We start from the raw sequence: 21465 nt of genomic DNA, 5'->3' as shown, positions 1-21465 counted from the left end.
GCTGCCGATGGATTGTTCTTACAGCGCAGTCTCCTCTAATCGAGTTTCGAGATACAATAGCTCGATTATTGTAAGTTAAAGCGGGAAAATCAGAATTTTCAGAATAAGCGTCAATAATAAATAAAGGATAGAAATAATTGTGTAACTAATAAGTAAGTAGAAAAATATTGAAAAGAAATATTTTACTCGATTAATACGATCAAAACATTTATTTCATTTGTTTAGTTTAATCAATAAAATTCGAATGAATCGAATCGAAACTTGGAATATTATTTCTGAATGAAATATAAAGTACGTAAGAAACACGTGTACGAGTCATTTAATTCATTCACAATTTGAATAGCGTACGCACGTATTTAGTACCAATACTTACTGCTAGGGTGCACACATGTAGTGGCGTCACTAGCGTCACCTGATACAACATGGCGTCAGAATGGAGATACTACCGCGAAGTACTTCATTTATTGTTTGATTAGTAAGTTACGTTTATTATTTTAAAACTTATTTCAATATCGAATAGATTATTTCATTATATTAATTTCATTAGTTTATTTAATTTATTCATGTTTGTTTCAGTAATATTAATACGCGTACAGTGTAAATATATTAATACGTATTCGATCAACAAACTAACCTCTTAAATTAGTATACATATCTAAATCGAAGGATGAATACATCAACAGATTGGGATGTTGAACAATATAAAGCGGAGCATGAGTCCGATGAACATTGGGAATTAAGACGTAAATTTCTTTTAACACATAAAGATAAGTTTCCAGAGGATGAATTACTTTGTTTAGCTCAAGCGTTCACCAACGTAGAAATTTTAGGTTGCAGGTATTCCATCATTCAATAGATATTTTTTTGATGCATTTACTTTTGATTTAATATTCATCATGATTTTCTATATGTAGATATCCAAAAGAAACTATGCATTTGATATCAGAATTAGCTCAAGATGTTGTCTGCGAATATAGGGAAAGAAAGAAAAACAAATTACAAAGAACATTTGTCAAAGGATCAGATGCTGCCCGTACAAAGGCACAAGGTACATCCAAAAACTGTGAGTTTATCAAGTTTTAATATAATTCCTTCATACTATATAAGCAAGTGAATATGTATATATTTATGTATGTTCATTATATATATATATATATATATATATATATATATATATATATATCTACATATATATAGTCTACATTTATGTAATCAAACACAGTTTAATGTTATAGGATTTAATAATCCATTACCAGGTAGCACAGGGAAGACAGACACATGTACAAACGTTCCGAGTTCAATTAAAAATGAAAACAAGATAGAAAACGTACCTGCTAAAAAAATTAAATTAGACGAATCTCCATTTGGAGATATAGTATTAGTAGAAAGACCGGGTGATTTACCACAAACAATACTTGCTTGTGCAGTTAATGTTTCTGGTGGCAATATAGAATGGAAAATTAATAAAACTAACATGAATAAGTGGTAAGTATATTAATTTGAAAGAAATGATAAATACATAAAATACAAATAATCTAAATAATATTAGATTTGTTCTCTTATTAATAACATACTATATATATGTTATAGGCAATGCATTATCTTAATTAATGCAAAACAACTCGCGGAATCTTATGGCACAAATCAGAAACTAGCCAAGAAAGAAGCATCAGTCATAGGCTTGCGTGAACTACAAAAATATTATTATACTATCAAAGTTAGTATATTGATAATATTATTTATTTAAATAATCTAATATATATGTAATTTTTGTTGCAAATTATTGTATTTACAGATTAAACATAATTTTATTGAAGAAGCAAATGTAACAACAACATCAATGCTGCAAAATACATCATCTCATGATTCTATTTCTGATGATAATATTGGAAAAAGATTGATGAAACTTATGGGTTGGACAGGCGGAGGACTTGGAAAATCTCAGCAAGGAATTGTCGAGCCAGTTATGTAAGCAAACAATCTTGTTAGTTTTAAATAGCTTCAAACATATAAAAATAAACATTTATAAAAACTTACAGTGTTAAACAACAAGTTAGTCGAGAGGGTTTAGGATTAAAAGTAAAAGCTTCGAATCTACGCGAATTAGAATTGAAATGTAGAGATATACTGAAAAAATATCTGATGGGTGATATGAAAACTGATTTAGTATTTTCCCCAGAATTCTCAAATGAAGAAAGAACAGTAATACATAAGTAAGTAAATTTTATCGAGTTCATTCTATATAAAAATATATGTCCAAACAAATACTTTTTTATATATTTTTAAAAGAATTGATATACCTTTATTTTTTCTTGTAGACTTGCACGACAAATGGGCCTAAAATCACATAGTTATGGTCCAAAAGATCAAAGAAAATTAGTCATATCTCGTAAAGTTGATATAAGGGATTTAGTAATCGAATTAAAAACTCTCGGTGGAAGCACTGATAAATATGAGCTTATAAAACCAAGCTCTATTTAGGACCAATTGCAAATATATTTAAGAGAGATTTTCCAGTCTTATAGAGCAATATTAAATGACATTGATATACTTATAGGTATCTAATAAGTAAGTGTAAACACAAAATAGTGTCCTCTGTATCTCTCCGAGTTAGATTATTCATCATATTGCATTTTCAGGAGCAGTACCTATTAATATTTTTATAAAAACAATTGTACAAAAGATGACATATTTATATATATGCATTAATTGCATATTTCTTGATAATATGATCATTATTTTTAATATATCATTAAAATTATACGAAATTAATTTAGAAATCAAATAATGTGTAAATAAGTCGTCTATATTATAGATATATAGATTTATAGATATATAGATATATATATATATACATAAGTAAAATTAATAAGGATAATGATTGGTAGAAAATATAAATATGATTTTTCTTAGTGATTTGCTATATTCTTTAGCATTATTTTCATTACAATGTCATTTGTTAAAACATAAGCAATCTTGAGAAACAAAACTTTGCTAATATCTATAAAAAATAAATGTTTAAACGCGAACATTAATCATAAATATCTCTCTCGATTCTAGTTTACTATGTAAATAATGAATTTCCTTTAAAAGGAATCTTTTTCTTTATAAATGTATTATTAAACATATTTGCTATTAAAAATATTAAAATTAAAACATATACATACATATATATATATATACACACACATATATATATATATATATATATATGTATATATGTGTATAAATATATTGTGTGTTTTAAAAATAAGTTTCCAAATATTGATGCTTAAAGATTAAAATTTTTATTTTATATTATGATTTTACATTACTAATTCCCAGGAGTTTATAAGGACGATATATATCGAAGATAATAAAAAGAATAAATGAAAAATGTTATTATCGACAATTTGTAATAATCGCCACGTTGATGTGCAATTGACGTGCCGGGTGTGTGTAATAGAACTGTCAAGTAAAACTGAAAGAACGTTCACTTTATTCAATACCCATTGCGCGCTAAAATTATTTTCATGAATAATATTATATTCAATTAATGGAAGTACAAAAAATTTAAGAAGCAAAATCGTTTAAAGTGTACGATATGCCACAGATGCCGTATTATAAGAAAAATTCTTTGGCAGTAGAACAATTTAAAAGTGAAAAAATAATATAGACTCGACTTATAGTGTGCACATTTGATACTTTTATTTTTTTTTTTTTTCTTTTTCTTTTTTTTTTTTTTTTCTTTTTCTTTTTGTTAATCGCATTCGACGCACATAAACGTATTGTGCTCTATATTCAATCGATTCGAAACAATGAGGCTCGTATACGACATATAGATAGTTTGATTTAACAAAGTTATTGAAATCTGATAAATATTACATGCGTTTCCATGTATACATATTTGTTTTTATCCGATTAAATTATGCACATCGCTAATGCGAATACCGTGCCATTTTATATAAAAAGCGAATAATAAAGAAGGGTTTGTGTGTGTGTATGTATGTGTGTGTGTGTGTACTTGTAGAGTAAATTTTATCGGTCCAGGTACTACCGCGTATATATCATTCGTGGAAATAGAAATATATGTTGAATAAATCAACCATTCACGCATCTGTCGTTATTACGGATCGAAATAATGTAGAGAAGACAAAACATTTACATCGACTTTGATTTGAATTTAAAAGAATAAAAAAAAAAAAAAGAAAAAAAAGAATAGAAGGATTATTTTTCTCGTCGATTCATTACGATGGCACGTGCATTTGTAATGTTCAAACGAATTTATCAATTATGGCATGTGGCTATTCAAGACATTACGTATCGATTTCAAGTTTAGATAAGAGTTTGGATTTGGGAAATAGGTAGCTTCAGGGAATTATGATTTACATCGAAGTCGGGTCAAAGGGTCAAGGCACACATTAGCGGAGAGTCGGAGCACCTTGACCCTCCGATATACACATCATCATTATAATATAACACACAAGTTCCCTCGGATTTTGTCCTCGGTCCAGGCCCTACTTTGGACCGTAATTGACATCTGGAGGGAATATATTATATTTTTATACCAAAATATTATATCTACTATCTGATAAAAGTGACTCTTTCAATATAATATGTACGTAATTATACATACGTAATTACTTATTTTACGTGAAAGATATGTCGACTGTTTGACTAGAAGATACGCTTAATAAGTAAATACGTTATCGTTGAAAAGAATTCTCCCGAAAAATATATTCACGCGTTTTCATATATGTATATATGGTCTCAAATATTTACTAAGCATTTCTTTTTATTATTTATATATATATATATATATATATATATATATATATATATATATTTGTTTTCTTTTGATGATTAATTTTTTCTTTCTTCTTTTTTTTCATTTGTTTGTCAATCTTTATCAAGACCATATGTACGATCTGCCTTCAGAAAGGAGTTTTGCGTTTGGAACTATTGTATACATGTATGTATATATACATATATATTCCATATACATATGATTGACGCATCATTCGAATTGTAAATAAAAAGAAAACACGTCCGATCGATCGATCGCGAGAGACTTCAACGGATTAATCGGTAAACAGTCGTACGATATGGAAAACGATTTTTCGAGAGAATTCGTTATTCGTTCGCGTTTACATTAGTGATATGTTTATAGTGATATGTATTTTTTTTCCATTTACCGTAGTGAAAATATTAATACGGTAGCACTTTATACACTTCCTTCTCCTTTTCCTTAAAATAAACTCCTGTCGTACCCTGAATAATAAACGCGTACGATGTTCGATTTTTGTACCCACTTTCAAGCAAAAATTCAATCTAAACATACGATAGCTATCGTCTACTACCATCGCAATTATACTGCAGAGATGAGAGAGATCATTTTCAAATAAATGTTTCATAGATTTTTACTTCATCTCTCTCTCTCTCTCTCTCTCTCTCTCTCTCTCTCTCTCTCTCTCTCTCTCTCTCTCTCTCTCTCTCTCTCTCTCTCTCTGCACCTTTTTTCGATCTCTCTTTCAAACGTGGACGCGCTCGCGTACAAACATACATACATACATGCATCATTTTACTGAGAATATACTTCATCCAAATAAGATAAAACGTATCCTCAATGACATACTTGACATCAAGCAAAATATTTCGTAATTCTACTCTGGCTCTTAAAATAAATTTGGTACGGACATCGTACTGTTCCAGCAGTAACAACTCATTGTCAACAAATGAAGAACGTTATTCGTACATAGGACGCGGCTACAATGTCGTATCGTGCCATATATGTATTTTTAACGCATAACGAAAAGTGACAACAGACTTTACAAGACGACAAACGCGTGCGGCATTATGTGCGTGTATATATATATATATATATATATATATATGAGAAGGTATTCATTCGTTTTGATAATTGTTTGTAGAACGAATTAAATCAACCAAAGCACAGCTTCGGTTGCGACTGATATCGATGACCGGAAAAGTCGAGCAACGAACAAATATATATAAAAGCATGAGTCGAGAAAAAAGAAAAGGAAAAAAAAAATAAAAAGAAAAGAAAGAAAGAAAAGTAAAGATCATCATCCATCATTCGACGCACCCTTCTTACATAATAAAACATGAACTTACATACGTGATGTATGCGAAGAAAAGAAGAATGTAGGCACGAAAATATCTTCGAATTCAACTTCAATTATTTTCCGTTCGTCATTTCATATACTCTCGAATATTCGTTGCGATTACATCGAATAATAAAGGGTGATCAATATTATATGTACAAAGGAAGGAGAGAAGAACGAGAGAGAGAAAGAGAGAGAAATGAAATGAAAGAAAAGAGAAAAGCGAATAAGAAGAAGCATCTCGACAACTTTTCTCAAAGAGAAAAGAAATCATAAACATAGAGAAATTGCTAATAACAATAAAAGCGATATAAAATGATCGAAAGAGGGAACGAGGTAGTCGAAGAGAATATGAGAAAAATCATTGGCTGCGACGCGACCACGTACGATCCTAAAGTTTTTCTTTATCGAAGAGAAGAGAATTTCAATAGGATCGTGCCTCGTCGCGACGACTTCGTTATCCTTGATATAATAGTTGCCTTTTCAGTCGAGGAAGCCAGTCTTGACGAGCTTCTCGAGGAAGAATTTAACGTCGCCTAGTTCGGAATCCTTGATACCAAGTGATTTAAGCATACCAAGATCACCGTTCTCGACTGCCATGAAGACCGAACGTAAGTGTTCCAAATCTGACCGCATCAGGTGAAGTGCTGCACCGAAATCTTCAATCGTTTGTGATTCTATAAGAAAAAAAAAAAAAGAAAACAAATATAAGGAAAAAAAAATATTGTTACATTATATGTCAGTTAATAATTTTTATTATCATCGAAAAAATTGTATATTGTATTTACCAGACAATGCTATGGCAACTTTATCGACACCACCGAGTGGTTTAAGGGTGTCTCGAGCTCTGTTACCGAACAACTTCTCGAGATAATTCGGTCCGTGACTCGCCAGTAATGACTGAAGAAAACTGGCGGTCTCTTCTACAGGTGGTCGTTTAGCTAGAAAAAGTTTATAGAACGAATTTGAAGAACTTATTCGTTGTAATTTCGCGCCTCGACAATTTTTTAAAGTTCGTATAAACGAAATATCGTTGCGTGTTCCTTTGGTTCTTGCTTCTTTTCTTTTTTTTTCTTTTTTATTTATTTGTTTATCTTGATGAATAGTGGTCAACGGACGAATAAGAGATATATTTTATCGAAGATAATATGACCGAAGAGTAACGTTGCTCCTAATACGAGCAACCCGATCGATCGAGTTCAAGAACAAACGCTTATGTGTCCCTTAACGAATAATAATAAACGCATAACAAAGTTCGGTGCCGGAAGCTTTTGCTAGCTCCCGCGGCAATCCTTTTCTAGGATTATCTCAGGTGATCGTGCTTAATCGATCGTGAAACGTTATCAACGATAATAAATTCTTGTGGATATTTTAACATTGCTTGCAATTAATAATAATAATTAATATTTCGTCATTATTATTTTATGAAAATTTTGATGTATCATTTTTTCATCATTTTATTTCAACCAATGCTATTTAGTTCTTTTTTTTTTTTTTCTTTTTTCCCCGTCTTCCTTTTAAATTGCATACAAGAATGATCGAGAGTGAAGAAGATTTAACGAAGGACGTGAAGACCGGAGTCGCAAGTACGAGCGAACCAGAGAATACTTATCCACTTATTCTCGAGCTCGATCGGTCGTTAGGAGCAATGTAGCGTAGCCTTGTTAGCGATGAAACGCCGTCGTTTGATTATTAAAGAGTAACAATGACGGCGACAAACAAGGGTCGATTTTTGGCCGGCTGCTCGATTCGTTTGAAATTTAAATAGCAAGAGGAAGGAAGAAAAGGAAAGAGAGAAAAAGAGAGAGAGAGATAAATAGAAAATGACGATCGATCGCCATTCTTGAATTTACAAAATCGACTTGCGCGATTAGAAAAGAGAAGAGAATCTACTTGTTGGGAAAGAAAGCATACGTTACATGTACAATATATGTATGTAATATGTATATGTATAATATATCCATCCACGTATGAACATATGTACGTATTTAAGTATAAAAGGCGCTCCCTCTCGTAAAATTACGACGAGAACGATCGATCTCGGGATTTAAAGCTAGTTGAACGTATTGAAGTGACGAAAAATAAGGAATTAAATAAGACCTACTCACCTGCCGTGCAGAGTCTAGTATCTTCGTCGTAACCATTTCGACAATCAGGCGCACCGTCGCACAAATATTGTATCGAGATGCAAGCACCATCGCCAGGACATTTAAATGGTTCATAGGGATGACAAGCGTCGTCTGAAAAAGAAACGTTTCGAAAACTTCTTTGTTAAGCGCGATATCCCGTAATGATTTAATTTCGATAAAAATTTCATATATGGGAAGAGATTTGAACGATATATATATATATATATATTTTTTTTTTGTTGTTGTCGAGGGTGATATAATAAAAAAAAGGGGAGAAAAAAACGCAAAAAAAGAGCGGGAATTTTTTTAAACCGCGGAAACTCTCACCTGAACTTTTCGAATTGAAATGTCCATAAAAGCGGCTCAAATCGATCGCCACAATGGTACAGGGAAAGACCGTCAGGGCGAGGCCGAGACCGAGGGCGGTCAAACTCGTGAGCGAAGCTCTGCTTGGCATTTTCGATAGAATATGTTATTAAACAAATAGATATAATGACAGAAGGTCCAACGTTTAAATCTGGTCCTTCAAATATGGCTTCGCCACCTTACTGGGTTGGCACACTTGACAGAATTATGTTCCTCCTCTTTTCTTTCTTATTTTTTTATTTCACCACTTACTCCACCACTTCCTCTCTCACTCCTCCTCCTCCTCGATTACGTATCTACGAAGTTTTTTTAATTGGATTATAGATTATAAGCCGTCGATCGTTAACGCGAACACTATACCGACTTGTTTTTCTTTTATCGACACGTCGTCGTATCTCTTGGTGCTCGTCGCGCGACGCTCGCAGCTGTCAACGATCGACTGAGAACGGTCGGTTGGCTGCTTCTGGATTGCGATTCTATCCTAGTTATATGTATATGTATATATACATAAAACTATGTGTATATATATATCTGTCTCCTCCTCCTTCAGTACACTCCACCTTCTCTCTCCCTCCCACCTTTCGACCTTTCGTCTCTATCTCTCCAAGCACCTTCCATCTTTCTCCTTCCTTTTTGGCTTAATGTCTGGTCAAGGGTCGGGATGCGTGACACAGGATACACGGTTAGCATGGACGCACCTGCGTCGGACACGGAAAGGGATGAGGCGCATATCGCACGTCAAATATCGCATCTTCTTAGGGTGGGAAAATTCAATGGCGGATCTTCGACCAATCGTGGCGCAGCTTACAAGAAACTCGACCAATCAACAACCTCGGTATCGAAGGATTACCCCGGTACACCCACGCACCGCTGCTGCGCCTAGTCGTTCACTTCCAACCCAACATCGATTTCGTATCCCTGCCACGCCATTTCTTCTCTTTCCCTTCTTCTATGTCTCTCCCTTCCCTTCCCTTTCATTTACCTTTACCCTTCCTACACCTTGTTATTTTCCTCTACGTGTATCCCATGGGACCTTCTCTACCAAATCCCAATTCCCTCCTATCGCATTCCCCCTCTTTTATATCCCCTTCTCCATCATCGAACCTTTTTCTCTAACTTTCTTTTATTCGTTTACTTTTTAATCCCACGCTCAACGAGGTGTACTTTTCCACCAATTTAATTTCTCCGATCACGTTTGTCCGATTATAATTTAATGCACAAATGTTGATCCTTCGATTGCGACGATATTTCTGGATAGGATATTTTCCCAATGAGCATATTGTATCAAGCTAAGTGTTTTTCTTTAATATCGTATTACTTTCTGTCATATCTCGAGAAATAACGATGACTAAGATAATTTGCAATATTTCAATATTATATACAATAGAGATGATATTAAAATTATTAAATATTGAACGTATATAACTGACAATTTATAAACATCGAGATATGGTTGTTAATGAAAATTATCGCGATAGATATTATCGACGGAGGATCACGAATGCGATAGAACTGCCATCTTTATTACTCTAGCTAATGTACGTATCAAATTTTCTCTTTTACCTTATATTACGCATAATTATTATAGCACCATATTTATTAGAATAAATAAATGTTAACGTTACTTAAATAAATATAATCAACAAGAAAATATGGTGATCTTTGTGTAATTTGTATTTTTGGGCTAAAAGCGTACGTGAACTTCATTGTATATATGTTCGATAATTGAATAACGTTATTTACGAAGAAGAAAAATTTTGCTAGCCAATTATTGCTCGCGTGTTTACGTTTGGAAAATACCCAATGTCAAATGTAAAAGAATAGAATTGTTCTTTGATTAGAATTACATAGTATATTCAAACGGAATGTATTATGTGATCACAAGATGCAATGTGTGTTCGTTAATAGACTAAGATTATAATATAATTACGAGATTATTTTTAAAATGTGATTCATAATTCATTTCGAAGAGCACTGTTGTCTACGTTGACAATAAGCGAAACAAGTTAAAACATGCATCGATGGTTTGTCAAGTAAACACACGGATCTGTCATTTTGCTATGAAAAGTTTTCATCATGGAAGATTTGAAATACAAATTCTTGAGTTTTATTAATAAGCAGGTATCATTTCAATTTATCTAGACAATAATAAGATAATGTCTTAATAAAATTAGATTTATTTGAATTTTATTCGATACTTTTAGTATAAGTATTTAAGGTTAATTGTATATTCGATGGTTACATTTACATATGGTTTTAATAATATTATAATATCGATTAATAAATTGATCACTTTTATTCATTTTCATAGAACGCAACCAAAGTTCCTTATATGGGTTTAAATCAGGATTTCTTAGGAACGCCACTACAGAAATATGAAGATTTACAATCTGAAGCTGGACAGTCCATTGAAAGTGAACATGTTCCTGATCAAGAGATATTGGAATCTATAGAAAATATTTATTTTAGGAAAGATGAAGACTTTGATCCTAGTAGACATGAATTAGAAAAGCAACCAAGAATATTTCAATCAAAGGATATAGAAAAACGTTACAAGAAGCTTAAACAACAGCATCAAATTGTGTCCAAAAAATTACTGCAATTAATTTTACAAAAACAAAGCGCATGTGAAGAAGAATTTGATAATATTTTAGTTATACAAGACCAACTTCAGAATATGTTAGCAATATGCAGAATGGGAAGAAAGGATCTGAAAGTAGCTAAGGAACAATTTACAAAAGCTATTTTGGGAATATTAGCTAATTATAAGAAACGTCAAGTCATCGAAAAATTATTAAAAAATGTAGATACTATAAAAGGTCTTGTAAGTATGTCCTTATATTGATGTTGATGATTTTAAAAAAAAAAATATATATATATATATTTGTAGAATGTATACCAGCTTTAGGTTATGTTTATTTTAGCAACGTATGGGAGATCAACTCAAAGAACTTTTGAGTAAAAAAAATTATCCAGACGCAATTTCCCTTCTTTTAAAATGTCGAAGAGATGCCCAGACATACAAACACTTCAAATGCATTGCTGCTTTAAATGGAAAATTACAAGACATTTTGGAACAAACTGAAAGGACTTTAGATGATACTCTTTCTAAAATGTGTACAGACTTTGATAATACTGTATATACTTCTATACAAGAAGCTTATATGTTATTAGGAAAGACACAGACAGCAGTGGATCAAATGAATTTGCATTTTACTGCTGCCATTCATAATACAGCATCTGCTGTTATTCGTTCATACACTGAAAAGGATACACAGAGACATTATATACAACTATGTCAATCTGTACCAAAAGATAGATGTGTTGCTTGCTTAATAGAACTTTGTACATCACTATGGAACATACTGATCTCCTATTGCAGAGTTATTTGTTGGCATAATAAACATGAAGATAGTAAAAAAAGTAATTCAGATGAAAAAGATTTTGAAAAAATGTTTAGTAATCAATATGTCAAGCATAAGTTAGAAAATAGTATTATGCGAATGTGGTCAGAAATAGAAGCACAAATATCAATGTATTTATCAAATGCTGACTTGGTATATATTAAATTCGAACAGTTTGTACATGTCTTAGGAATAGTTAATCGGTAATTAGATATTTATTTTTTATATGTATAACAACTTTTTTAAGGTACATGATACGTTATAAAAATTGTCCTTGTTATAGTTTAATGGAACTCGGAGAATTGTCCGGTTATAAATTTGGAAGGTTGCAAGAATCTATGAAAAAACAATCTCTATTATATCTTTCACATTATAATATATCTCGTTTGGATGAACTTCGAATATTTCTTGAATATGATGGATGGGAATTGTGTCCTGTGAAACCAGATTTTGTCGCAACTGAATTGCAAGAATTCAAAAGTTTAAAACCTATATTAAACAAATCTAAAGTATGCAATGGTTTGGACACTTCTATCACGAGTGAAATTGAAGCTCCTGTAGGCATAGAATTGTTGTTACAAAAGTATCTAGAATATGGTACATCACCTTTTACTGTTGGACTCGATGACACTATGGAAGAAGATATTTTAGCTCATAATGAGGTCTGTGAAATTAGGAAATATTTTTTAATTAATATTTCACTGGAATATTATGATAGTTATACAATTGTTTAGGATTTTTCTGATGATTCTGATGATGATGAATTAAAACGCGAATATGTTGATGAATCAGAACATACCAAAGTAAATAAAAAGAAGTATAAACATAAACACAGTGGACCAATGGTCACAAATACAACTTTAACCATTTTAAGAGTGTGTGGAAAATATTTGCAAACGTCAAGGCTTTTAAGATCAATTGCAGTTGCAGTTATACAAAGTATGATCCAATTTTTTGAAATTTATTTCTACACAGTGCATTTATTTTTCACTGCAGATCTTGTGAGTATATTTTATCCAATTTTATAATCTATTTTTTTATCGTTTAATACAATAATTTGATAATAATCATGTATCTTACTATTCTTTCAGCAAATAAACAGTGAATCTATGTATAGTCCACGCTTAAAATTATTACTTAATCGCATAAAAGACAACTTAATAATTAATGAAAATGATACAGATGATAATACAAATTCAAATTGTAATAATAAAGTGAGGCAGCCACATTTGTCTTCTAGCGTAACTTTGACACAACCTGAAAACCTTTATGGATTAACTGAACGTATTGTAGCTGTTGAATCATTAATATTTTTAGGACAACAGTATGAAAACCTAAAACCTTATTTAGAACATCTCCTTGGGAGTAGTCCACAAAGAGGATTTTTACATCATTTTTATGCACATACAATTGTATGTACTACAGATTTAAGAAAACCTGTTTATATGGCAGTAGTATCCCAAGCATTTGATATTGCCAATATTTTAAATTTAATGAATAAAGTCAATTGGGAAGTAACAGATGTCATGTCTCAGCATAGTAATTATATTGACACTTTATTGGAGGTACACTCATTGCAATATCATAAAGTATCCATGTATCATAACATTGGCATTCCAACTTATATCTTTTACTTATTTTTATTTATATTTGGTCTAGGAGATAAATATATTAAATAAAAAATTAAATAACATCGCAAACTTTATTCCTCTGTCTGATGAAGTTCATGCTTCTATATGGGAAAATGTTGCACATTTAATTACGCATACTTTGGTAGAAGGGTATGTACAATATATATATATATATATGTATGTGCCATTTTGTTTTCTGATGTGGTAAATTAAATGATAAACATATAAATAAATTGTAAATATGTATAATATTATTTCATATTATTCAGTAAACTACATTACATAATAATGTTTTTTTTTATAGCTTCTCCAGTGCGAAAAAATGCACAAATGGAGGAAGAGCATTAATGCAACTTGATTTTACGCAATTAAAATCAAAGTTTGAAGAATTATCATCAACTTTAAAACCAATGCCACATAAAAATTATGTAGAATCGTATATTAAAGCTTATTATTATCCAGAAAATAGTTTGGAAGAATGGATCAAAGAGCATAAGGTAGTTCAAAGCATTTATTTTGTAAATGTTATTATTTTATATTCATATAATTGTCTTATTTTTAGGAATACTCAGTAAAACATTTAATAGGATTAATTTCTTCAGCCTGTCAAAATAACAAAAAAACACGTCAGCGCTTAATTGCCAGTGTAGATAATGAACAAAGACCTTGTAGATAGCATCAAATAATACATTATAGTACGGCGCAAGATTTTGTTGAAATAGAGATTATTTAAAAAAGGTATAATATCATCTATATACATACATATATATAGATTTTATATATATATATATATATATATATATATATATATATATAAAATATCTTTAGTAATTACTAAGAATGATTACTCTCGAAAATACGATATATTAAATCTTAAATTGTTTTACTTCATTATGAATTTGATGAATACATTTAACGCATAATTATTTTTACAGTAAATTTGATTAACTAAAGGCACTTTTTTAGTATATAAATGTGTAGAATAGTTTTTATTATTCCAACATTAATGTTTAAGATGATTCTGTTTGTTTAGATCTGAATGAGAAGGCGTTTTTTATTATTTTTATTTTTTTGTTGTTATTAATAATTTAAGTAAATAGACTAATATGAATCTCTGTAATACAAAAAACAAATATTTAACATAATATTATTTATATAAGGTATTACGCTAACAAAATGATAAATGCATTGTAATTATAATATAAAATAATGGGAGCTTTTTATTTAACTACAAAAAAATATTAAGACCCGAAAAATTAGTTATTGAACAGGAATAGATCTTTGGATACTCCACTGATATCATATATGCACACGTATAAGTGCATAATCCGAATTTATCATTGACAGTTTCAGAATCTTAATGATTATAATGTGAATCTCAAAAAAGACATGTGAATTCATAGGAAAAAATATGTGGGTTACTTTTTCTCAAATATAAAGTTTAATTATACTATATAATAAATTAAGGTAACAGTGTTGTACAGATATATAAGATACATATATGCAAAATCATGTATTTTGTATGATTCTTGCGACTAGATAATCATAATAATCTTGCTAATTTGATTAATATTTGAAATAATTTAATGGATTATTAATGAATTAATGACAAGCATTTGTTACTACAGGCATAATTGTTATAATTATAAGATAAATGAATCATTTTAAAAGGAATCATATAAATATATGTTTGTGTTATGTTATAGTGTCCTTTTATATATTTCCCTTTGTGAAAAAAGAAAAAAAAAAAAAAATAGAATTTATTATTTCAAATATGCTTTAAGCATTGAATTCAGGAATTTAAAGAAATCTTTATTATACAAATTATAATAATGTACATAAACATGTATAGTTTTTAAATTACTTTAACTTCCATTTTATAAAAATTTCCATATAACTAATATGTTTATTGTAGAAGTATATATGGATTGTGCTATAATAGTGTTTTACATACACTAAAAACCGGGAAAATCCAATTGCACCTTTACTATCTTTATCAAGTTTTTAAATATTTGTATTATTTCAAAAGTCACATATGTTATTACATTATTTTCTGTATTTTTATGAAAGACTGCAAAAGAGATTGAATACAATTCCAATGTCTACCGATCAAGATTCTTTTTTTTTTTTTTAAATTAATAATATTTAATAGCAAAAATATATAAATATATGACATAATTTTTAGTCTATTAAAGGCAAAAGCCAGGTTTTTTATTTTTTTACTTTTTGTGTCGTAATTTTTTATTTTTTGATGCAAAGGAATTTTTGGCTGTTAGTGCAGATAATATGGAGTAAACTAATACAGCTTATTTTCCAATGTCTTCATGATTTAGCACTTAATAACATGTGGCCCCCAAGTTTGACATAATGTTTATACATATTTTGTTAACTCTATTAATAGAAAAGCAAAATATTTTTTACAAAGATGTGTGTATGTTCATATAATTATTTGATGTGACATCTGCATCAATCAAAATTGATACCAGTTGAGTTTAACTTGCATGTCATTAAACATGATACTATTATAAATATATAATCTGCTGTCACGCAAAATTGAAAAACAAAATTGGAAAAAGGAAATTAAGGGCATATAATATAAGCAATTTTATTAATAACTTATTTTCAGCACTGATCTATTTCCTGTATAGATCTGCGCATATGATAATTTTACATCGGGCGGCAGGAAAATATTTTTGCATAGTAATATCAATTTATAAGTAATCAACAAGTATGAGAATCAAGTCTATATTTTGTACATAAGTGATTTTATTACTCCGTTCTCGGCAAAACCTATTATTGTATTGCTATTAGTTAAATAGTCATTATATGCACAATAAAATGTAATATTGAAAAAAGTGCTATAAATTTGTTATAGAGTGCTCAGGCTTTGGCTTGTTATTAATACAAGTACTCTATGGTTATATATCAATGTCTTTCAATTTTGTTCATATTTCCTTTATTATAATAATAGGAATAAATATGCAAAATTGCGTGACATTAATAAGAGTCATGTTTTACATTGAAAATAAACAGATACATGATTGTGCACATATGAATCAATAAGAAACTTTTGAAATAACATTAAATGTTTAAAATTATATTGTATACTAACGATTAGATTGTACATAAGTTTCATAATTTTTTAAAAATGTCGATATAAAATATAACACAATATAAGTGAGATAGATAAGTAGTGTGCACATTCTTTATTTTATCATGACTTTAATGATATTATTTATGCTTATATTTTTTTATCAATCCCGTATAATACTTATGGTTTTATATACAATGGAGCATATAAAAAGGTATGACTTCTTGTGGAATAACATAGAATTCTATATCACTTTCTCTTCAGTATTAATATCTGAAATATACGATTTTATATGATAGTTAAATTGTATGGATTTTTGTGTAGAATAACTGAAGAGATATTGGAATGCATTGATTAAGTTTAATTTTGTATGAATTCTAAACTATGTAATGGGTAGTGAAACAAGAAAATTTAATAAAAAGCTTTGTACTTAAAAATCAAAGAAAAGTTTTATTAGTCGATCCATTGCAATATGAAATGAGTTATGAATTGGTATCAATAATATAGCCATAGAGCCTTCATTAGGATCATTGCATATCGGTAAAGTACCATGTTATTCCAAAGCCCGATTTTTATTATCCTTCTCTAAATCTAGATCATATTTTTGCACAGAGTGTTCCTTTGTTTTTCAACTTGAGATTTTATGAAAGTCGCCTAATATGAATTATTAAAGGAACAGTTTTTATAGACTTATAATTGTGATTATTAATATATAATGTTAACTTGTATTTCTTTTTTCTTTTTTTTTTTAAGTATATAAAAACTGGAATTTATAATTTAATTAAACAGTTGTAAATATTAATTCATGTTTCAGTTCTTATCCTACTAATTATAAAAAAGTAATGAAGGATTCGCAAGATACATTTCTCATAGAACTTACAATTTGTGTCAGAAATATGGCAACCTAATTCTAACTGTTTATTTAATAATAATTTTTGCATATAGTAAAAATGTTGGCAATGTGTGAATGTTGTTATATAATAACATGTTCCTTTAACTGATAGTATCAATGTGTATAACTGCAAGTCATACGATATTTTGCCCCTTATAGTTTGTGCGAAAGAACATGTCCATTTTGTATAAGATATTAATGAATTTCAATTAAAGTGAAGTATGAAAGTGTATGAATTGCTAATAATATAAAAAAATAAAGTAAGACAGGGAAATATTATGCAATTGGACTTACACTTTCATGTACTTCACTAGAACTGGAAGACTACATGGACTGGATGAATTTTGTGAATATCCTGTTGTAGAAAAAGTGAATTATCATTTAGATTATACATTACATAGTGTATCAATGTACTGTTATAGTATATGACCACATTAAAACATTGTAATAATATACAGTCAGAAGAAGGCATGTCAATCTGTAAGGATGTACAATTTCCTTAATACCACAGCTAAAGTTGTGAATGTTAAAATATTTTTGTAATCGTTAAAGCACATTCTTTATAAATATGTATGCTTCTAAAAGTGTTTAAATTATAAGAAAATGCAGTCTGAAAGTATATAATTCTATTCGATAATGTTTTAATTACATCTTATGGGTGGCAATGGACAGCTAATTAATAATAATAATAATAATAATGGTTACAATTTCTCTTAGTTGGCTTCATGATATATTACTATGCTCTTATTTATCAATATTATTGGAACACACACCACAGTATGTAAGGAGCATTTCTGAATTGCAGTATCTTTTCTTTATCGAAATCATCCCATTGACTCGATCAATGTCAATTGTGCCTTACAGAGCCTCCGTATGATAAATTAAAATAAAAATACAGGTGTATATTTTCCATATTTAGCCAATTGATCAAAAATAAATATTTGCTCATAATTTGTGGTTACTAGTCAACCATGTAAGGCCTTCATAAAGCCCATCTCCGGTTGTAGCACATGATGGTTGAACATACCAATTTCTGTCCCGTATCCTAGTTAACCCCAACTTTTCTTGAATCTCATGGGGTTTCATCGCTAAATGAAAATAAATAATTCTTAAACTAAATCAATGCGCAATTGTTTTCTCATATATGAATTATATACTAATAATAATAATTTATATGATAAGGAGGATTATGAGCACTACAATAAATGAAATGTTTACTTTTTTATTTGCAGTATAACTTACCATCAGGAAGATCTTGTTTGTTAGCAAAAATTAAAATAATAGCATCACGCATTTCTCTATCATTTATAATCCGATGGAGTTCTTGACGTGCTTCGTCAATTCTATCTCTGTCTGCACAATCTACTACAAAAATAAGACCTTGTGTTCCTGTGTAATAATGACGCCATAATGGACGTATTTTATCCTGTCCACCTACGTCCTAAAATAACACACAAGGTGATAATCAATTCTAATTGCAAATGCTTCACATTCTTATCCATTAATAATGATAAATGTTGTTTTAGTACAAACTTACCCAGACATTAAATTTAACATTTTTATAGGTAACAGTTTCTACATTAAATCCTACAGTCGGTATAGTTGTCACAGACTGTCCTAATTTAAGTTTATACAATATTGCTGACATAAATAATCAAGGAAATGAAATACATGGTAGATCTGTCAGATAGTATTCTATCAGAAAGTACTGACTAATGAAATATGAATTAATAAATGTACAAAGGATACTAGTTTTTCCTGCAGCATCTAATCCCAACATGAGAATTCGCATCTCCTTGTTGCCAAAAATTTTTGACAACAACTTTCCCATCTTACCAGCTGCTTTCTAGGCACCTGCCACCTGGATTCCATATACTGTATAATATTAGAAAATTCAAGACTTTTTTTTAGTAGTTTAACAATAGTACAAGTAACTATCACATCATTCTCAGGTAACTAATTACTCTACCGGATTTACTTTTCTAATATATTGTTAATAGTTATTATGTATTTTATTATATACAATTTAATTTGTTCATAGATTTATTAATTACTATTATAGCTTTTTATTAGAGAAACAAATTGCAATATATAAATACATAACCTCTGAAGAATAGCTACATAACGTTCGAGTAGATAAAAAAAAAATTTCAAAATAAAAATTTTATACTACTCGTGAAAAGATATATAAATAAAAGCAAGATTAATAATGAATTGTTATATTATGAATGAAATTGATGAAAATTTGAAGACGATGGTAAAAGGAAAGTGAGAGAGAGAGAGAGAGAATAAAAAAGAAAACATAAAAAAAAAAATCTTTGGAGTATAAAAGTAAAATAAAAACGAGGCTGAGATCTACCTATGTGGGACGAAATTTGTATATGGATCGCACACGCACGGATAATAATTTATAACTTTACCATTTGGAATATAATAAATTCGTTTTTAATTCGTACACGTAAAAGACAAGCATAACGACCATTAGGATAACTCTTTTATCGTCGCCCACACGTTTTACATGACAATCGATGACGAATTTTATTAAGTATGTTGCAGTCTCTCAATCGTATTCTCTTCTGATCAATTAACACGCGCGTCCACACGTTATTTTCGCAAAACTTACCGTAAAACATTTACAAAGATCGATTGTTTTATCGGCACATCGGTACATCACAACACGACACTGCACATAACTTTTTTAATACAGTCGTAATACTGCAGTAACATTACCAAAAACGTTATTTAGGCACGTATAACATAATGCTCCCGCAAGTTCCAAGGAACACACGCGTGCAACTTGAAAGAAAACGCAACTTTAGCTTGAGATCGTTGAAGTATGTATATATGTGTATACGATGTATATATAACTATATATATTATATATACTAAATTCACACATAATTTTAGGCGCCACCACATATTGCCACTATACTAGTTCTTTTCATCTATGAGAGACAATTATGGTTAATTTTTTATAAAATATTCCAATTTCCTTCGATTTTTATCCGTTTCAATCATTTTTCTTAAATTTTCTAAATTATTCATGTGCACATATATATATATATATATATATATATATATATACACATACATATATATATGCAATTATGCATATATATTTTTTTGATATAATTGAAAGATTCTTTGAAAATTGAAATGGGCGTGGAACAAACGATTAAATGAATAATTGATTAGTTATGTATTATAGTAAAGTTAATTCTTTAGAAAGATCAAGAATAATTTGTTATTTATTTTGTAAAGAAACTTTCGAATTATTTATCGTATTGTTAATTTTTTCCCTGTTTTGATATTAGTTCTTTTCTTTTAGGATGCCTTTTTATAATATAATGTTTCTTTTTTCTTTCCTTTAATAATTCGCGATGATAAAATCGCACCAGAAATTGTTCGTGGCACCATCTAAATTATATTCCTAGAAACAACATATACAGTTTTTAGTAAAATTAATTTTATTGTCGATAAGCTAAGAGTTGGGAAATTTCTGAGATAAAATTTGTTAATAGTACTTGTAGAAACGTCATTTATAACAATTAATTTAGAAAATTTTGTTAGTTACTGTAAACATAGAACGGTATATAAATGTGTAAAGACGTTACAAAATTTTAATCGTTACACCTAAAAATTATATCGAGAAATTATCTGATTTTAGGTTAGGAGAACATGATGTAACAAATGACAGAAGAACTTGCATAAGAGTTTTGCAAAGGTAAGAATTAGAAAAGTAAAATGAAATACATATAAACATTTTTAATATTTTTATAGAAAATTAAATTTCCTTTTAATTTCACGATTGATTGAAAAAGTTATCCAGAAAGAAAGTATGAATGACA

At 29.5% G+C, this 21465-nt stretch overlaps 5 protein-coding genes across 16 annotated transcripts in view; 3 read left to right on the top strand and 2 right to left on the bottom strand.

The window, feature by feature from the left end:
• The first annotated feature begins 11 nt into the window (after positions 1-11).
• On the top strand, positions 12-2806 carry LOC118443949 (NF-kappa-B-repressing factor). Of its 5 annotated transcripts, none has more exons than XM_035871666.2 (9): positions 12-152; positions 226-475; positions 577-837; positions 915-1048; positions 1236-1485; positions 1591-1717; positions 1796-1968; positions 2040-2213; positions 2319-2805. In XM_035871666.2, exons 3-9 carry the CDS (start codon positions 668-670, stop codon positions 2479-2481), a joined length of 1191 nt encoding a protein of 396 aa, XP_035727559.1. In that variant the 5' UTR covers positions 12-152; positions 226-475; positions 577-667; the 3' UTR covers positions 2482-2805. The 5 variants fall into 5 exon arrangements, 4 of the variants coding, with proteins under 4 accessions (XP_035727559.1, XP_085519423.1, XP_085519422.1 ...); XR_014983434.1 differs by having other exon boundaries at positions 93-475; positions 2319-2568; positions 2640-2804; XM_085663297.1 differs by having other exon boundaries at positions 93-475; positions 1257-1485.
• A 402-nt stretch (positions 2807-3208) lies between these two features.
• Positions 3209-9740, bottom strand: LOC118444022 (IDLSRF-like peptide). Of its 2 annotated transcripts, XM_085663298.1 has the most exons (5): positions 8964-9740; positions 8561-8895; positions 8213-8344; positions 6893-7045; positions 3209-6781 (listed from the first exon to the last, which is right to left on the bottom strand). In XM_085663298.1, the coding sequence occupies exons 2-5, from the start codon at positions 8688-8690 to the stop codon at positions 6588-6590; spliced, it is 609 nt and encodes a 202-aa protein (XP_085519424.1). In that variant the 5' UTR covers positions 8691-8895; positions 8964-9740; the 3' UTR covers positions 3209-6587. The 2 variants fall into 2 exon arrangements, with proteins under 2 accessions (XP_085519424.1, XP_035727710.1); XM_035871817.2 differs by having other exon boundaries at positions 8561-9740.
• Positions 9741-10085: 345 nt separating this feature from the next.
• Vps50 (vacuolar protein sorting 50) lies at positions 10086-15417 on the top strand. The gene is made up of 9 exons (XM_085663292.1): positions 10086-10720; positions 10911-11423; positions 11524-12206; positions 12287-12665; positions 12738-13004; positions 13095-13568; positions 13663-13784; positions 13939-14131; positions 14197-15417. Exons 1-9 carry the CDS (start codon positions 10676-10678, stop codon positions 14308-14310), a joined length of 2790 nt encoding a protein of 929 aa, XP_085519418.1. The 5' UTR covers positions 10086-10675; the 3' UTR covers positions 14311-15417.
• Positions 15418-15746: 329 nt separating this feature from the next.
• The window catches only part of Arf51F (ADP-ribosylation factor 6), a 5844-nt gene continuing 125 nt past the window's right edge, over positions 15747-21465 (bottom strand). The window contains exons 1-5 of one of the 7 annotated variants that reach the window (XM_035871821.2): positions 20241-20462; positions 19367-19478; positions 19155-19258; positions 18860-19058; positions 15747-18705 (exon numbers count right to left, since the gene is read on the bottom strand). In XM_035871821.2, coding sequence (XP_035727714.1) covers positions 18563-18705; positions 18860-19058; positions 19155-19258; positions 19367-19448 — 528 coding nt within the window. In that variant the 5' untranslated portion in view covers positions 19449-19478; positions 20241-20462 and the 3' untranslated portion in view covers positions 15747-18562. Of the gene's footprint in view, positions 18706-18859; positions 19059-19154; positions 19259-19366; positions 19493-19976; positions 20201-20240; positions 20463-21465 lie in introns of those variants that run through there. The other 6 variants (XM_035871818.2, XM_035871822.2, XM_035871819.2 and 3 more) reach the window with 6 other exon arrangements.
• Positions 21103-21465, top strand: part of mmy (UDP-N-acetylglucosamine pyrophosphorylase mmy) — a 26886-nt gene continuing 26523 nt past the window's right edge. The window contains exons 1-2 of the mRNA XM_035871814.2: positions 21103-21206; positions 21285-21341. The gene's annotated coding sequence lies outside the window, so the exon portion shown is untranslated. The remainder of the gene's footprint in view (positions 21207-21284; positions 21342-21465) is intronic.

Source organism: Vespa mandarinia, chromosome 21, assembly GCF_050613455.1.
Source record: "Vespa mandarinia isolate Hongniang chromosome 21, ASM5061345v1, whole genome shotgun sequence".
NCBI classification, from domain to species: domain Eukaryota; kingdom Metazoa; phylum Arthropoda; class Insecta; order Hymenoptera; family Vespidae; genus Vespa; species Vespa mandarinia.
Note: the sequence above shows the minus strand (reverse complement) of the source record. Positions and strands in the feature narration are given on the sequence as shown.

Excerpts from the sequence above, each read along its gene's own strand:
- LOC118443949 (XM_035871666.2), top strand. The coding sequence starts at position 668 with ATGAATACATCAACAGATTGGGATGTTGAACAATATAAAGCGGAGCAT. Across the intron at positions 1,486-1,590 it reads AAAACTAACATGAATAAGTG|GCAATGCATTATCTTAATTA; the intron begins GTAAGTATATTA and ends TATATGTTATAG. Across the intron at positions 2,214-2,318 it reads GAAAGAACAGTAATACATAA|ACTTGCACGACAAATGGGCC; the intron begins GTAAGTAAATTT and ends TTTTTCTTGTAG.
- LOC118444022 (XM_035871817.2), bottom strand. The coding sequence starts at position 8,690 with ATGCCAAGCAGAGCTTCGCTCACGAGTTTGACCGCCCTCGGTCTCGGC. Across the intron at positions 7,046-8,212 it reads TACTAGACTCTGCACGGCAG|CTAAACGACCACCTGTAGAA; the intron begins GTGAGTAGGTCT and ends AACTTTTTCTAG. Across the intron at positions 6,782-6,892 it reads AGTTGCCATAGCATTGTCTG|AATCACAAACGATTGAAGAT; the intron begins GTAAATACAATA and ends TTTTTCTTATAG.
- Vps50 (XM_085663292.1), top strand. The coding sequence starts at position 10,676 with ATGGAAGATTTGAAATACAAATTCTTGAGTTTTATTAATAAGCAG. Across the intron at positions 12,207-12,286 it reads GTCTTAGGAATAGTTAATCG|TTTAATGGAACTCGGAGAAT; the intron begins GTAATTAGATAT and ends TCCTTGTTATAG. Across the intron at positions 14,132-14,196 it reads AATGGATCAAAGAGCATAAG|GAATACTCAGTAAAACATTT; the intron begins GTAGTTCAAAGC and ends TCTTATTTTTAG.